The sequence below is a fragment of the Odocoileus virginianus genome, chromosome 10, assembly GCF_023699985.2.
Source record: "Odocoileus virginianus isolate 20LAN1187 ecotype Illinois chromosome 10, Ovbor_1.2, whole genome shotgun sequence".
NCBI classification, from domain to species: Eukaryota; Metazoa; Chordata; class Mammalia; order Artiodactyla; family Cervidae; genus Odocoileus; species Odocoileus virginianus.
In genome coordinates, this window is record NC_069683.1 from 50,779,770 (window position 1) to 50,798,613 (window position 18,844).

Here is an 18,844-nt window from a genome sequence, read left to right on the forward strand (position 1 = left end):
CACGCATTTCCTTAAGGTGGAGCTGGCAAATCACCTTACCTGAACCGAGAAGAGGGCTGTGGATCTAAGCTCAAAGCATGCAGATTGCAATGAATACCTGTGATTTGTCTTGGCACAGAGGGGAGGTACCCCAGTAGTACACCGCTGGCTTCAGAACAAAGCCTTATCACCGTACTGCCTGTGTATGGAGTTATGCAAAGTCTTCAGACTGAAGGTATGAAAATATTTGCAAAATTGGGGAGTGAGGGGAAGGGGTAACATTTATTCTTGGATGCAGAAACTTCTAACCTCTGTATTTAAACGGGGTATTAGGGTAGGAGTTGCTTCAGTGGGAGAGAAAATTTTGAGACATGGAAAATTTTCAAAGGGCAGTGTTTAAGTCAGCTGATATGAAAAGACAACTTGAAATTCCAGAGCAAAGACAGAAATGAAGATGTAACCATAGGAAAACATGGAGAAAGCCTGAAACATTTCCTAAACAGAGAAATCTGACTTTTAAAATAGATCTTCTCAAGCTTGAGGGGTGCTAGAAAGGCTAGTAAGACAAGAAAGGGGGAACCTACTAACACATTAGTAAAAAGAAAGTGGAAAAAAATCAAGTACTTTAAAATGGCCACAGAATAATGTGATTTTCACAGTCAGGGTTTATTGGGATGTTTTATGTCTGCTCTTTGTTTTTAAGGAAAGAGAACAGGAAGCCTATTAGATGACACATAGCAGGGAAACTCCCCCTAAGAATGAGCACACTTGTTTCAGTTTCTTAGTTCCTCAATTTTTAAAGACTCCATGATGGGCTCTGTTCTCAGAATAGTGCTTCTCTTGAAGGTACAGCTGATAAATAAAGGAAGCAGAGACACAGCAAGAGCAGCGGGAGGACCAAGTTTCCATTCTGGATGTAACATCTGAGGACAAAAAAGAATCAGGAGAACTTTTCAAGTATTTCTGCATTTCTTTTCTGTTGTGTGTATTTGGGCCTGTTTTTGCATTCTCTTTTAGGCTCCTGATCATGACGATGAGAATAGCAAATCACAAGTCACTGTTGGTATTGTTGTTTATAATAGCCTCTTGGATCACTTTTGCAGTTATCCAAAACTCCACAAAGGTAGGAATTGCTTTCTTTTTTGTGTTTCACAAAACTATATTTTTACGTGACACTTCACTCGTTTTAGAAAAATCCAAACAAGCAGACCTATAGAGTCTAGAAGGGGAGTTTCAACAGCTGACACAACTTTTAAGAACCAATGTACTTGATAATCATCATGCAATATGGGAGAGTATAATATTGTGTGTGTGTGTGTGTCTACACTCACACTCTTCAGCACTTATATCTATGTTGCAACTGTCTCCTCCCAATGTTTAGCTTGTCTTTACACCTTCTCTAAGGAAATTCTGTGGAGTAGGAAATGGCAACCCACTTCCTTATTCTTGCCTGGAAAATTCCATGGAGAGAGGAGCCTAGTGGGCTATAGTCCACCAGGTTGTGAAGAGCTGGACACAGCTGAACATACAAGCACAAGGAATTTCTGAATAACAGAATATTTTCAGGTGTATATAGCAAAATTTATTTGTATTTTTTCACTGCTAATGCTTTTTAACTACTAATAAACCTTTTCCTACACCTGTGTCAAATTTTTATCTAAATATTCTACTTACAGTTTTAAAGGTTGCTTTATTTAGACACTGAACCCTTAATATACCTGGATTTTTTTGGCTGATTTTTCTTTTATTTCTGTATGGATAACCACTTTTTCCAGCTTTTTTCATTTTGTGATCCTTTCTTTCCAAGCTGATTTACCAGGTCATTTTTATTGTATATCAAAACTTTTAATAAGTACAGGTCCCTCTGTAGGTTCTTCGTTCTATTCCATTGATCAATTTGCCTTCCCTGTATCAATGACACATGGCTATATTTGACAGAGTTTCATAATCAGCTTTGAAAACTTGGAGGTCAAGTTACCTTTGCTTAACCTACTTTAGAAGGTTTTCAGCCAGTCTTGGCCCTCCCTCTTATATGTTTTGGAATCAGTCTGTCAAATTTAGTGAAAAATTCTACTTAAATTATATGTGTATTACATGAGCCATATAGATCAACTTGAGAAAACTGACATGTTTATAATATTACTATGCTGTTTATCAACATGTCATCTCTCTCCACCTACACAGGTCTTCTTCAAGATCTTTCACTAAATTTTATAACTTTTGCATTCAGGTCTTACTTTTGTTAGATTGATACCTTGGTACTTCATACTTTTTTTGTTGCTATTGTAATGACTGTTTTATTAAACACATTTTCTAATTGCTTGCTGCTGTAATAAAGGAATCCTACTGATTTTGCATAAGGAACAGTAGGGTCTTACTTTCCAAGATCTCTAAAGACTTATTAGTTCATAGATCCAATATCATCTAGATCTCTCTGAGGCCAAAAAAGTATGCTTGTTCTAAAGCTTTGTGTTTATATTTGTATTAATTCTGTTCCTTCCCTTGGATGTCTTCCCTTTGCTGAACTTGATAATACCTGTCTCTCAGAGTTACTTTTATTGTTTGACCAAGCTGTTAGTTCCTCAACCAGGAATTTGGAACCTGTGCCCCTTGCCGTGGAAGTGCAGAGTTTTAACCACTGGACAGCCAGGGAAGTCCTTCTCATGAGTTACCTTCGATGAAACTTTTTGCTAATTCTTGGTTGTGTGCATTCTTCCACCTGAAGTTCTGTGGTGGCCAGTCTGGGGCGCCATTATCTGTTTCCTGCAGCATGTTTGTGGCATAAATGCTCCCTGTTTGTCTAAAGTGTTGCCAGGCACACTGGGTCCTACTGACCTCCCCAACTTAAATATCCACAGCATTTATTCTCCTGAGAGTACAGAATTCCCTGTCCTAGCTGCCTGACCCAGCACAGGCGGGGAAATAGGAAGGTATCACCCTGCGTGGTTTGTCCTCCTACGGGCCTCACCTCAACCCCTCCGACTCCAGTTGCCAACCTCCTCCACGGCGGCAGTGTCCCCGGAGAGACTTCCTTCTCTACCGAAGCCTCCCCTATGTGCGTTTGCAGCCATGGGTTCTTCCTTCATCTAATCTCATCTGCCTTTCAGTTTTCAGGAGACTGCTTGCAAGTTCTGGTCCATATAAGGTGGTTCTTCCTATTTCCCAGAAAGTTAGAAAATTGTTAAGTTCTTTTCTGCTTTTTATATGATCTTATGGTGGGAAATTGAGGCGAGGAAAGAAAGGTAAAGTGTTAGTCACTCAGTCGTGTCTGACTCTTTGCGACCCTATGGACTGTAGCCCACCAGGCTCCTCTGTCCATGGGATTCTCCAGGCAAGAGTGCTGGAGTGGGTTACTATGTCCTTCTCCAGGGGTCTTCCCGAGCCAGGTATTGAACCCAGGTCTCTGGCTTTGCAGGCAGACTCTACCATCTGAGTGACCAGGGAAGCCCAATCAAGGTTATAATACGTGCTTATTCCTCCACCTTGAATGAGAATTTTTTTACCAAAAAAGTTTGCACAGAGAATATTATTTTACTCCACTGAAAATCATTTATGATTTTCACATGAAGTTGTAGCAATTTAAAAATATCTGATAATGTGCTGTGATAGTTAAAAAATGTTACTATAATAATGTTCTTCAGATCCTCTAGGTACTTAGTCATTTTTTAATTTAGTTCCTATAGCATCTAATGAGAGAGACTTTTCTAATTTTTAATTATAATTGTGGCTTTTTCTATTTCTCCGTTTAGTTTTGATAGTTTTTTTTTCACATATAAATACATGTAGGCATGTACACATTTAAGGTTGTTATGTTTTCAGACAAATTGACCCTCTTATCACTCTAGAATGTCCATCTTTATATCTGGTGATACTCTTTGCCTTAAAGTCTACTTTAACATTAATATCAGCTTTTTTATGCTTTAATGACATACTGTTTTTTTATCCATTCACTTTCAACCTATAGGTATCTTAGTACTTAAATTACATTCCTCATAGATAGCAAGTAGTTGGGTCTTGCTGTTTTATCTCTGCCTTTAAAAAAAATTTAACACTCCATTTACTAAAAATCATTCTAGTAAAATATTTTTTCCTACAAGGTATTACTAATCACATAGCTGGAAATATAACAGCTTCACTATTTTATAAATGAATTATCTCAAATACTGAAATATTGATCACAAATTTATTAAACAAAAATTCTTCCAAAATTTGATAATACCATAAATTTTAATGCCAAACTGTAAATTTAATATCAAAGTATTTAAAATATTTTCAATATTTCAAAATATTAAAATACATACAAATGAATGCTTTGATAACAAAACATTATTTTATGCATACATACTGTCTTTTAAAAATATGCAAACTCTACTATTCTACTATTTTATTTACTATAATATTTGCTATAATATAATTAATATAATAATATATAATTATATATTATTATATAATATATAGTATAATATAATAATATAAAATATATGTGATTATATAAATAAAATATAAAGTATAATATTATAATATATAATATAATAATTATATATACTATAATATAATAATTATATAATATGTAATAATATAATACATAATATAATAATAATATATTTACTATAATATAATATTTACTACAATATTATAAAATTGTAGTTTTTAAATAATTATATGTATTTTAAAGAAATTAGAAGATAAACACATAATATTTTATGTTAATCCATGTATTTACCATTTCTGAGGCTTTTCATTCCTTCCTAAAGACCTATGTGTCATTTTTGGTATAATTTCACTTCAGGGTGAAGAAACTCAGTTGGCACATGTTTATTACGCAGGTTCAGTGTAGTTCCTTCTTTCACATTTCAACTCTCCTCTGGCGTCTGTCAGTTTGTGGTCACTTTCCAGGGCTTTTAAAAGAGATTTGCAGTGGGGGAGGGGAGTGTCAGAATTTATCATTGTTATCTATAGGAAAGTTAGTCCAATACAAGCTACTCTGCCTTTATTGGAAATTCAGAGGTAGTACTATGATTCACTGAGTTCTCAGAAATAGAATTATTGGTAAAAGCAGTGAACATTGTTAAAGGTCTTATTATATGCTATAGACCTGTTTTCCAGATATGTGGTGCCAATTTGCACCTAAACCAGCAGTGAAAGAGAATTCTAGCCTTATTGCATACTTGCAATACTGGGCAGCTCATGTGTATGTAGGCATGTATACATATATATATATGCATTTATATATATGTAATTTTTTTCATTTATTTAGTTGGCTGTGCTGGGTCTTGGTTGCAGTGTGTGAAATCTTTCAGTTGCAGAATGTGAACCCCTTAGTTGTGGCATGTGGAATCTAGTTCCCTGACCAGGGATTGAACCCAGGCCCCTTGCATTGGGCGCATGGAATCTTAGCAAATAGACCACCAGAGAAGTCCCTGGGTAGCTCACTTATAGAGATACTTGCCTGGGATTAAAACTTGACTCTCTTGTTGACCAACTGTGCAGGTTTGGCTAAGTTTCTTAACTTTGAGGTGAACCAGTTTCATCTGAAAACTGGGTTATAAAAATAAATACCTCATATATTATTGTGAGGATTAATGAGTTAACATATGAAAAGCATTTAGAATAGTACCTGGCACATCCTGGTTGCTAATACCATCTCTGTAATTTGATAAATAAAAATGTTTTTATTTTTAAATAATCAGAACATGTCAAATAATAAAAAGTAAAAACATTAACCACAGTAACCTAGTCCAACACGAGATACTCTGCCTTTATTGGAAATTCAAAGCTATTACTGGGAAGATTTATACCAAAAAGTGTCCTTTACAGAATTATAAGTAACAGAGAAAAGATGAATACAATAAATATCTAAAAATGTAGGAATAGGTGAAATATTAAACTATGTCCATAGGCTGGAATATTATTTGGACATGAGGTGGAAAGTTTTTAATGACACTATTTTTAATGAAAATTAATTGGTAAATATTAAGTGTGTTCACAATCATGTGAAATGGTTACACAGGATAAGAGAAAACCGCCAAAATTGTTAAGAGCGGTTGCTGTGATCATGACTGGTTTTTACTTCCTATAGTGTTGTGCCATTCTCTCATTTTTAATAATGTCAGTGTTATCTTATGATTAGAAAATAAATATTTTATAAGCCTATGTCTCTTATGTCCTGTTAGCTAAAATAGTAATCTGAGAATTACTAGTAAATACCACAGACTGTTTAATCAAAGTATAAAAGTGAAATAGAAAAAATAGATAATTGTATATTACATAAAATCTCCATGCTTCTTGAAAGTTTTCTTAAAGATTTATTTAAATGACTGAACTCTAATTTTAAGATAAAAATAATGCAACAATAAAAATCTGTTCTCCGCTATGCAGTTAAAAAGCATTTTCTAATTTGGTCTTCACAATTGCCCAATGAAAGTATATTCTATGATCACCACTTTAAGAAAGAAGATCCTAGGGTTCTTTGCAGTAGAATGGCTCACCCAAAATAGATTAGTCAGTGATGGGAATTCCTTGGCAGTCCAGTGGTTAGGACTTGGTGCTTTCACTACCAAAAGCCCAGGAGTTCAATCACAGGTTGGGGAACAATCTCGCAAGTTGAGTGGTGTAGCAAAACAACAAAATAGATTAGCCAGTGAAAAGTGAAGTTCCACCACCAGATTTAAGGGAAATCATTTTTCCTATGGAACATGGATGATAATGTAATCTCAATGTCATTTATTTTAAATTTTTCTACCACTCATCATTTGATAAAAGAGACATTGACTAGCCTACCATAATTATCACATTAAATAGGCACACTTTCTGCCTTCTCTATAGTATTCCTTGTCATTTCAGTTATGGACTGTACTCAGGTTGCCCTTGTCCCTCCATCACTGGAATTTCATCATGAAAACACACCCTGAATTACCACTGAATCCAGTAGTTTCACCAACAGAGACCGAGCCAAGGATAAGGAGGATCACGGAGAAACTAGACCAGCTGATCCCACCCAGGCCCTTCACCAACGTGAGCTCCACCACCAGCGCCACACACAGCAGAGCCAGCCTCCTCAGCCCTCGGGACACGCACTGCAGGGGGGACCGGCTGGACGTCCTGCTGGAAATGAGGGATCGCTTGGGACGCAGGAAGGAATATGGCGGGGATTTCCTCAGGGCCAGGGTGTCCTCCCCAGCCCTGAAGGCGGGTGCTTCTGGAAAGGTGACAGACTTCAACAACGGCACCTACCTTGTGAGCTTCACCCTGTTCTGGGAGGGCCGGGTGTCCCTGTCTGTCCTGCTCATCCACCCCAGTGAAGGGGTGTCGGCTCTCTGGAGGGCCAGGAACCAAGGCTACGACAGGGTGATCTTCACAGGCCACTTTAACAGAGGCACCGCCCAAGTCAATACTGACTGTGCCCTGGTTTTAAATTCAAGTGCTGAACTGTGTGAATACCTGGATACCCGAGACCAAGAAGCCTTCTACTGCGTGAAGCCTCCACACATTCCCTGTGCTGCGCTCAGCCACATGCACTCCAAAAACAAGGACGTATCTTATCTTAGCAAACAAGAAAGAAGCCTCTTTGAAAGGTAAATCATTATTTCTGGAGACTATCTGGGTAAATACAGTAATGATTTGGCCTATCTGTTGATCCAAAGGAAATAGCTATTAATTGTGTATTGATATATCAACTTTGGGACTCTATGAAGGGCCATTTCAGAAAAGTTATGTGAATTCATCTGGGGACAGTGCCCACTCTCCGGTCATCCCTATATATTTTGGATATTTAACCCTTACCATTGAAACAACAAAAAAAAGTATGACTAGAATAAAAATTAAAAGAGAAGGAGAAATATACATGTGTGAATATGCCTAGGTGCTAATATATTCTTTCTGAATCTTAAAAAATTACCTTGTACACCTTCTGGGGATCTGTACTCCCTGAACTAATAGGCCAAGAAGTGGAAATTTAATAAATGGTCTGGAACTGTGGCCAAAGTAGTCAGTTATTATCATAAGAAATAACTGAAACAATGAGTAATGTGACTTCTTGTGTTTCCTGATCTTGGGACCACTTGCCAGTTAATTTTTGTATTTGTCTCTTTAAGGTCAAACGTGGGTGTAGAGATGATGGCAAAGTTCAATGCCATTACTGTCTCCAAGTGTAACTGTAAGTCCTCCCTTTGCGTGACTGATGGCTGGGGCTTCCCAGGTGGCCCAGCGGTAAAGAATCCACCTGCCAATGCGGGACACATGGGTTCGATCCCTGGGTCAGGAAGATTCCCTGCAGTAGGAAATGGCAACCCACTCCAGTATTCTTGCCTGGAGAATTCCACGAACAGAGGAACCTGGTGGGCTACAGTCCATGGGGTCGCAAAGAGACGGACACAACTGTGTGGCTGAGCACACACACACTTAGCACTCATCCCATTTACAGGGTTTTTCCTTCCTCGGAACTTGTTCACCACTACCAATCATATGTTACTCTGCTCATCAGGCTTGTCTGTGGTGGGCCAAGACACCAATTACCTTAGTGAATAAATGACTGGAATCCTAAACCTGATTCGTAACCCTCATCATCAATCTCATCATTATCTATCAGGCAATGGATTACTTGCCCATCAGACACAGCAACATTCAAATGTCAAAACTCTCTCCCAGTTTGCACTCAGGTCTTACCTCCCCGAACCACCACCATTAGCACTTCTGTCATCACTACAAGCACAGTAATCACCATCTAGAAGTTTCTAACCTGCCATCTATAATTCAATTCATCCCAATTCCCCCCTCTTTGTCTTTGCCACCTTTCAAACCATTTGAACATATAAAATAGCATTTCCATACTTTCATTAATTTCTCTTCAATTTCTTTGGCTCAAAGTGTTAGTTGCTCAGTTGAGTCTGACTTTTTGTAACCCCATGGACTGTAGCCCACCAGGTTCCTCTGTCCTTAGAATTCCCCAGGCAATAATGCTAGAGTGGGTCGCTATTTCCTACTCTAGGAGATCTTCCTGATCCAGGAATCAAACCCAGGTCTCCTGTAATGCAGGCGGATTCTTTTACCATCTAGCCACTAGGGAACATACTAGGAAATCCCTATCGAAAATGATTTAACACAGGAATTTTGTGTCCATTTAAGTTCAGTATCAACAGCTTGCTAATTGCTACTAAACTCATTGACGCTGAAGTGTATTTATGTATCTACAGATGGAAATGGCATTTTTCACCCAGGATACACAAAGATACTTATGCCAGTTATTAAAACATTAAACCACTTCCTTTGGTTGGTGAATAATCACAGCCCCAAGACTACCAAGGATAAACACCTCAGTCCATCATATTCCCAGATTCTTCAGAAACCTATGACTAATGGTCAATACCCAACCTATCCTGGATTCCCACGAGTCTGCTTCAGTCTACAGCCATATCCATGTGGATTGTCCAGGACTCAAACCAAATTAATTGTTAATTTTTTTATATCTCCTTGCACTTAAAGCATTAACAGTTTGATGGTAGCATTTAAGACACTATGACAGTATGTGATAAACTTTGACGTAAATTGGGCTAAATGACAAGATAATTGAGTTTTCACTACTAAGTAAGAATTGATGTCTTTTCTCTCATAAGAAGGGAAACAAATATTTAAATTTTACCCAGAGGCCTTTTTCTCTGAGAGAAAACATGTTATCTATAATGAACATTAATGAGTATCACTTATAAAATTCTTATCAGAGAAAATTTTTTTCTGAAAACTAACTATTCCATTAAGAGAATGATGCTTCAATAAGGTTTTCCCTCCACCCTCACACTCTATTAAAAGGATACCTAAAAAAGACAGTTGTTTCTTATTAAATACTCATGGATAAAGTGATACTTTAGAAGACCCTATCTTGTTGATTCTTTAGCAGAAAAGACAGTTCCAGTGAAAAGGCAATGCAAGTTTGGAATGGCATCCACAATTCCCAGTGGACATGTCTGGAAAGACACATGGAATCCTGTCTCCTGTAGTCTGGCTGCAATCGAAATGAAAGAATGCCTGAGAGGAAAATTTATATATCTATTGGGAGATTCCACGATCCGCCAGTGGATGGAATACTTCAAAAGCAGCATCAACAGTATGCCTCTGTCTGAGCTTTTACTCACATCCCTTTCAGAAACTTCTTTTTCATTTCAAGGGGAGAAAGGAATATGGGGAATGCCTCTTTCATATTTCTTAATCACAGCACATCAACACTTTTCCCAAGGTATTATCTTCTCTTTAAAAGAATACACTTATTGACTAGAAGGGAGCCAGGATAGAAAAACGTTTGCTCCATTCCTATTCCTGCAGAATTCAGACTTCAGTATTTACCCAGGATACTCAGAAAATCACGCACAGAGCTGATGATAACAAGATAGCATACTACCTACCTTCTACAGATGACATGATGATTATGGGTGTGGCTTCTACATCCAGATGTCCTGGGATCAAAATAGGGCCTCTACCATCCCATCTGATAGCCTTGGGCAAGTGGCATAACTAGGATTTTGTCCTCGGTTTCCTCATCTGTAAAACGGAGATGAAAACAGTACCCACCTGGTAAAAATGAAGTACTATACACAACGTATTTAGAATAGTGCTGGCTACAGAGTTAGCTCTCTTTGGTGTGAGCCGTCATCAAGAGTATTGTTCCGCAGAAGGACAGATGCTACAGTTGAGGTAATAGCTTCATATCAGGTCGGCATAATAGTTAAATGCGGGGGCTTTGGAGCTTAACAAACCTAGACTATGACCTTGGGCATACAGCTTATTTTCCACATCAGTGAAATAAAAATAACAACAGCATCTGGTGATGGTTGTGAAGATTAAATGAAGTAATGGTTATAAAATATTTAACACATAGCAAGGCACATAGCGAGGCACTTAGAAAGTGCCCAGAAAACAATACCTATTGCCTTATTACCATTGGTTCATATTAGAGTTGGGGCTAGAACCCATTTGCTAGAAGCCTAGTCCAGTTGCTCCTTTTACTAAACAAAGAATGCATCAATAATAACTCAGAATCCACTAGTAGATCTTAGCACTGTTATCTGGAACACAGTCACTGCCAGCCCTCTGTGTTCTGGGCCCTAGCTCTTACCACTGGGGACAGTGTAGCTTCAGTGTGGCTCCCCACTGGCCTTCCTAACATGAGGCCACTCTTGTGATCTCCAACTCAGAGAGTAAGCTGATTCACCGAGTAAAAAGGGAAAATCAGTAGGACCTTGAACCCCCTGCAACAGAAGGGGAGAGTTTTTTCTTTTTTTTTTTTATTGGAGAATACTAGCTTTACAATATTGTGTTATTTTCTGCTGTGCAGCAAAGTGAATCAGCTATCTGTCTCCCCTCTTTTTTGGATTTCCTTCCCACTTAGTCTACCACACAGCGCTGAGTTCTGTAGGAACTATAGGATAGTTCCCAGTGCTATACAGTAGGTTCTCATTAGTTATCTGTTTTATACATAGCAGTGTATATATGTCAATTCCAATCTCAAAGGGGAGGGTTTTAAGTTGTGACCCCTGGTAAATGACTTATCTCCTCCAGATCTCAGTCTCCTCATCTATAAAACTTAGGATCTAGTGACAACTTCTAGCATCACATTCAGCAATGGTGGGGTTGGGGTGGGTTCTTAGTTTTTGACAGAATTGAATTATTGATTTACCTACTTTCTTGACTGACCTTTGAAGCTGTGATAACAAAACATCTGTTACACATATTGTCAAAAGTTAAACTGTGTGTATTGTGTGCTTTGGGAAACAAAATTGAAATATGTTAGGAACAGAGTGAAGAAAACATTCTGCCATTTTCTTCCACCCAACCCTCCAGCATCACCATTTTCAAACCTCACTGGGTTAAGACTTTAAGTGTAGCCCTTTACTTCTAAGTTGGTGCTTGTTACAAAGCATTAATAATCATTTCCCACACATTTTCCTCAGATGTTCTAGCTATGAAGAAACTGGCCTTGATAGCCTAATTAATATAGTGAAAAATAAAGTGACTTCATTTTCTTCCATTCATATACTTTTCAAAAGTTTTAAGGCTGGGTAGATTACTTTCATAAGAATTAGGAGGAACTTCAAATTTAAGGTACGGAGTCTGTTACTTACTAGTTGTATAATCTTGGCAGGTCATTTCATCTCTTGGTTTTCTTTTCCAGAAGATGGCAACTATATATATAGGGTTTTCCTGGTAGCTCAGTTGGTAAAGAATCAGCCTGCAATGCAGGAGACCCAGGTTCGATCCCTGGATGGGGAAGATCCCCTGGAGAAGGAAATGGCAACCCATTCTTGCCTGGAAAATCCCATGGACAGAGCAGCCTGGCAGGCTACAGTCCATGGGGTAGCCAAGAGTTGGACAGGACTTAACAACTAAGTCACCACCACCATGCATATATATGGAGCTTTGAAGTAAATAAGTATATCAGTCCTAATAAATATTTTGTAAACTGTTGAGTCCTTCATGAATGAATAGCAATAATATTATAGATGATGCATGCAGTACCACTTTGTGCATATGTAAAAGAAACACAGAAGTATAGAATACAATTCCAGTCTTTTTTTTTCCAGTTCCAGTCTTAATTGAACTTAAAAAGGACTTGGGGAAGTAGGTTTACTTGTATTTTGAAATTTATAGACATCAACTGGCACCTTTCTCTATCTTCAAAGGAGTTTAGTCTATAGTTAACGAAGTGTCAAAACTAATACCCATGACTCGGCAGTCCATTCAGTTCTACATGGCTCTACAGAGAGGCAGATATAATTTATTTGTATAACACTTTGTTGTTCAATAATTTTCAAACTGGTCTGTCATTGAAACCTATAATAAATTAGTCAGGATTAACATTTAATTATAAACATCAAAATTTTTCTTTTATTTTTATGAACTTTATAACTTTATTATCCTTTCATTTTGGGATTTCTATTTGTCATCAGCGCTGAAGTCAGTGGATCTGCATGAATCTGGAAAATTTCAAAAGCAACTTGCTGTGGACTTGAACGAGAATATCAATATCCAGTGGCAAAAACATGGTTACCCCTTGATTGGATCATTGACCTATTCAGTCAAAGAGATTGAATACATCGCCCAGGTTATTGACAGAATTGGAGGAGAAAAAAATACTATCATTGTTATTTCTCTGGGCCAACACTTCAGACCCTTTCCCATTGACGTTTTTATTCGAAGGGCCCTCAACATCCATGATGCAGTTCAACGCCTTCTTCTGAGAAGCCCAGACACTGTGGTTATCATCAAGGCAGAAAACATCAGGGAGATGAATGTTGATATGGAGAGATTTAGTGACTTTCATGGTTATATCCAGTATCTTGCCTTGAAGGATATTTTCCAGGATCTCAATGTGGGCATTATTGATGCTTGGGATATAACAATTGCATATGGCACAAATAATGTCCACCCGCCCCAGTCTGTAGTCAGAAATCAGATTAATATATTGTTAAACTTTATTTGCTAGATAACACATATCTCTGAAATTTATTCAGTTAATTAAAAACATCTATTAAGTGTTTGCTATCATGCCAGATGCTGTTGGCTCTGAACTCTCAATTAGCAAGAGAAAATCTGCACTATGGCTGATTTATTAATCAGCAATTCAGCCAAATCAGTTATTTCTAATTTGGGCTTCTACTCACAAATAAACACAAAAACACTTACGGAAAGGAGCTACCCTTCTTGATCAGAGTTAGGCCACTTTTCACAAACAGGAAGTCAAGATGCCTAATGGTTAAAAGCTCTCTCTGATTAATGGAAATTCAAAGCAATAAAGTCATTATAAGATAAATATTTGGAGAAAGCAATCTCATTTCCTTATCCCTCATAGCTCAGTTGGTAAAGAATCCATCTGCAGTGCAGGAGACCCAGGTTCTATTCCTGAGTTGGGAAGATCCCCTGGAGAAGGAAATGGCAACCCACTCCAGTATTCTTGCCTGGAAAATCCCATGGACAGAAGAGCCTGGCAGGCTACGGTCCATGGGGTCACAAGAGTTGGAAATGACTTAGCGACTAAACCACCACCATCACCAAAACAAGTTCAAGATGATTTCCGGGACTTCCTTGGTGGTCCAGTGGTTAAGACTCTGCATTTCCAATGCAGGGGACATGGGTTCAGTTCCTGGTTGGGGAACTAAGATCCCACAAGCCGTGAGGCATGGCAGAAAAAAAAGGATGACTTTTAAGTAGAAGGGCAATTTCTTTGGTGGTTCAGTATTAAAGACTCCACCTGCCAGTGCAAGAGACACTGGAGACACAGGTTCAAGCCCTGGGTCAAGAAGATCCCCTGGAGAAGGAACTGACAGCTTCTCCAACATTCTTGCCTGGGAAATCCCATGGACAGAGAAGTCTGGCAGGCTACAGTCTTTGGTGTCAAAAAGGAGTCGGACAGAACTCAGTGACTAAATACCAAGGAGTAGAAGAGAAGTCTGATGAGGCCATGCTCCATGTGCAGAGTCCTGAGGGAACAGAGGGACTGCAAATGCTGAAGTAAAGTCTTTGACTTTTCTCTTACTGTAGAGACTCTCCCGCTAGGAATTAATCTATTCTATAGAATCTATCATTCAGAAATACAGGATAAAACAGTCAAAGGCACCGTGCTCTAGGATTCGGGGAGCTGGGCTTCAGTCCTTGCATTGACAATAAGTTTATAACTTTGGATAAGTCACTTCAGCTCTCTGGGTTCAGTTTCTCAAAGGAAGGGGTTAATGTGAGATTTGTGATTTTCAAACCTTGCTCTGTACAGCGTGGGTACCATAGGTGGTCTCCAGGTGCTGCCTGGAAGGACAGGAGTTGGGAGAAGTGCCCGGTAAGCAGGGTACCAGTTTTTCCATGCCACTTCAGTTGGAGCATCAGCCATTTTTACCAAGCTCTGTATTGGGCTTCTGGGTGGCCTTTGATTTGAAAAAAGTTCCACTGTTTAAAATATGTTAGGAAACCATTATGATAATCAACAACACTGACTTCTAAAATCTATACATATAGGTTACTATTTCAGTTACTCTCACTTGCATTTTAATAGGCCTTCCCAAAATTTGACCCAAAAAGAATGATATTGAATTCAACTGAATAGAATTCAGAGAATTTCAGTTGAATGGGGCAATAAAATTATTACAAAGCAACTTGGTATTATATTCTTCCTTAAATTTTTCCTCTTAACAATGCCCCAGCTGTCACTGGGCCCCTGACCTACTCTTGCTGCATCTAGGAAAAGACAATTATAATAGGAACATCTTAAATCCATTTATTCAGTTTCCTCCAGGAAAGGGATAATAATTTTTTTACTTGTTTGCCCATGAGCCACAATTCACAGTTCAGCGCACAGTAAACAGATGGTCAGAAATATTAAGTCTCTTATCATGTGCCAGGAACTATTCCAGTCTTTAGGGACATACTAGCCAAAAGGCATGTGAATTCTCTGGCATCAAAGAATCCTTATTGTAATAAAGAAAAAGATAAACCAAAAAAAAGATATTAAAAAATCCATACCACCATAGTAGTATGAACAAAGTATATGGTATACTACAAAGTAGTAGAACAAGGTATATAATAGGGCAATGTGACGAGAGTGATGGCATGCTGGTGAAGGAGATGACTAGTTAGAGCAGTTAGAAGAGGCAAGTCAGAGGATAAGGCATTTCAAAATAATGGAAAGTAGGCATCCATGAGAAAAAGTGGAAACAGTGATCTTTAAGAAAGAATGGCAAGTGCCAAACCCTTGATACATGATAGAGCTTGGCTTATTAGAAGACCATTATGTCTGGAGTGTTGTCAGCGGAGGGGAAAGAAGTTAGGGAGGAAGGCACAGGCCAGGTCACATGTGGCCTCTGTAGCCTATGGCAAGGAGTTTGAATTCTATCCTAATTACAATGGGCTTCCCAGGCGGTCCTAGTGGTAAAGAATCCACCTGCCCATGCAGGAGATTCAAGAGATGCAGGTTCAATCCCTGGGTTGGGTCGGGAAGATCCCACAGAGCAGGAAATGGCACCCCACTTGAATATTCTTGCCTGGAAAATTCCATGGGCAGAGGAGTGTGGTGGGCTACAGTCCATGGGGCCACAAAGAGTCGGATGTCACTGAACACTAATAATTACAATGGGAAGGCAGTTGATGGGGGGAGAAAAGGAAGGAAGGAAAATAAGAGAGAGGGTGGGAAAGAGAGAAGGAAGAAAGGAAGGAAAAAAGGAACAAAGAGAAGGAAAGAAGGAATGGGAGGGAAGGAGGGGGAAAGCAAGAAATACAGGGAGAGAGGGAAGAAGGAAAGAAAGGAAGGAGGGGACGGAGTGAGGGACTGGTAACTCAACTCAGGCATCACCACAGACTGCTATAGTTGCCAAGGTCAGGATGAATAAGAGTTGTGAAACTATGGAACTTTGGAACAGCATCTGTTTTCTTCTATTAATAAAGTGACTTTCCATTACCACTCTCCAACTGGGTAAGGCTGGATAAGGGTCACTGAAGGTCTTGCTAAAAGGGCAGATTTTTTTTTTAAGAACACAGAGGACTATCATTTTAGAAGAAGGACAAAAATAAGAAGGTGACCCACAGATTTTTTTTTTTTGAGAAAGTAAAAAAGGAGAAATATACATTGTAATGTGTGAACCCTAAGAAGAAGTGTAAGCTCAGGATAATGCATTTGGAATGACATTTCTCAGAAGTTGGCACTTCCTGGGGAAATCCATGAAGGGTGAACAGTTCTTCCCAAAATGAATCATTATAAACACAGAGGTAACTACTGCCAAGTCTGCTTGATGTGTGATGGTCATTTCCTGTCTGAGATGATCACCCAGTCTGTTTATAGCAAGCACAAGTTGATCTTCCAACAGGAGAAACAAGTAAAAAAGACTGGCACACAGCCTCTTGGACAGAATGGACTCTTAGACAAGACAGACAAATATTCCTAAAGGAAACAAAGAGGTAAATATTTCCAAGGGAAATTATTATCACAAAGCAAGGATGTTAAAGAGCAGACTGAGAAGAAACAGACGATAAAGAATTACATGTATAAGGATCTTTCCTAGGAGGTTTCAAAAAGTGTTATATTTCAAGTATCCATGGGTGCTGAATTCTTGAAGTTATAATCTCTCATGTCATCCTATGGATTCAGATAGGACATAGAAACCACATAGTGGGCTAAGCAGGGAAAATCTGGTACAAAAAATTAATAACTCAGATAAACAAGTGACTAAGATAGAAGGAATTTTTTTCTGGTTCCCTTAGGGAAGAAGGAGGGTATCCAAGGAAGGGGCAACTTGTACAGGGCTCTCCCCAAGGCTGGAATTCAGACCTTGCTGGGGAAAGTATAGTTCAGCCCAAAGGGCAGCAGAAGATGACTGTCTTATCCAGGTCACAGATGGTCTGAAGTTGCTGGGCAAGCAGAAATCGACCCTCTGTGGTGTGAGTGGGGTACAGGTGACCAGCAAGCAGGTGTGTGGACATGCAGAGCAGGACCAAGACAGCCAAGCAGCCCAGTGACCTGCAGAGGGAACCAATGCCTGTGCAAGCAGGAAACTTCCACCAACAGGAAGCCACAAGGTGCCATTCTCTATGTAGCAAAGGCCAGGGAAGGTTATCTCAGGGCCAGGACAAGCCTACAAGGTCACCAAGAAATCGCCTGGCTCTAGGAACAAGACAGGAAGTGCTCCACCGGAAGTCTCCACATCCACAACACCCACTCTCTGCATGGCCACCAAAAGAGGATAGCACCTTCCTCCCGCAATGTTCCTCCAGTGCCCTCTGCTGACAAAGCTCGACAATGTGCTCACTGTAAGGAGAGATGCTCAGAAGAATTCTGTCTATCATAGCAATGCACTATCATGGGGGCTTCCCCGGTGGCTCAGAGGGTAAAGCATCTGTCTACAACGTGGAAGACCCGGGTTCTATCCTTGTGTCAGGAAGATCCCCTGGAGAAGGAAATGGCAACCCGCTCCAGTACTCTTGCCTGGAAAGTCCCATGGATGGAGGATCCTGGTAGGCTACAGTCCATGGGGTCACAAAGAGTCTGACACGACTGAGCGACTTCACTTCACTTGATCATGTGTTACATAGATAGCCAGTGGGAAGCTGCTGCATTACACAGCGAGCTCAAATGGGGCTTGGAAGCAGCTCTCCCCAAGGCTGAGATGACCTAGAGGAGTGGGGTGGGGTGGGGTGGGGTGGGGTGGGGTGGGGTGGGGGTGAGGGTGGGACAGAGGATCAGGGGTGGGGTGGGGTGGGGGTGAGGGTGGGACAGAGGATCAAGAGGGAGGGGATATATGTACACATGTAGCTAGTTCACTTTATTGAACAGCAGAAATGAATACAACATTGTAAAGAAATTATACATCAATAAAAAATATGTATTGAGGGGTGAATTTGGACTTGAGAGGCAATACATTGCTAACTGTCATAGTCATCAACCCACTCCTTTTATGGGCCATTTCCTTAGGAAAGCAAACATGACCATGCTCTAATAATAGCTATACTAGTTTGCATCTTTAAAAAAAACAAAGGTAAATAGAAATTATATACATTCTCTGATATTATTTATCTCTTCAGAGATTGACACATCTATCTTCTTCTCTTTCCATAAAACCTTCTTGAAAATGTCCGCAATAGTTCTTCTTCTCTGTTAACACATCTGAGTTGGGCTTGTGTTCTATACTGCTAACCTATTTAGAATTAGGAAGATGTATAAAATGACATGGGCTTCCCCGTCGGTTCAGCAGTAAAGAATCCACCTGCAATGCAGGAGACATAAGAGATGCGGGTTCCATCCCTGGGTCTGAAAGTTCCTCTGGAGATGGGAATGGCAATCTGCTCCAGTATTCTTGCCTGGAAAATGCCATGGACAGAGGACCTGGCAGGCTACAGCCCATGG

General features: G+C 39.4%; 1 protein-coding gene across 1 annotated transcript; it reads left to right on the plus strand.

The window, feature by feature from the left end:
• The first annotated feature begins 775 nt into the window (after nt 1–775).
• LOC110124275 (NXPE family member 4) lies at nt 776–13,777 on the plus strand. Its single transcript, XM_070473556.1, has 5 exons — nt 776–1,102; nt 6,823–7,553; nt 8,073–8,134; nt 9,869–10,078; nt 12,915–13,777. Exons 1-5 carry the CDS (start codon nt 1,007–1,009, stop codon nt 13,448–13,450), a joined length of 1,635 nt encoding a protein of 544 aa, XP_070329657.1. The 5' UTR covers nt 776–1,006; the 3' UTR covers nt 13,451–13,777.
• The last annotated feature ends 5,067 nt before the right edge of the window (nt 13,778–18,844 follow it).

Bases quoted from the DNA above. Each gene is read 5' to 3' on its own strand.
- LOC110124275 (XM_070473556.1), top strand. From the start codon at position 1,007: ATGACGATGAGAATAGCAAATCACAAGTCACTGTTGGTATTGTTGTTT. The intron at 8,135-9,868 runs GTAAGTCCTCCC...TTGATTCTTTAG, and splicing joins TACTGTCTCCAAGTGTAACT to CAGAAAAGACAGTTCCAGTG. The intron at 10,079-12,914 runs GTATGCCTCTGT...ATTTGTCATCAG, and splicing joins CTTCAAAAGCAGCATCAACA to CGCTGAAGTCAGTGGATCTG.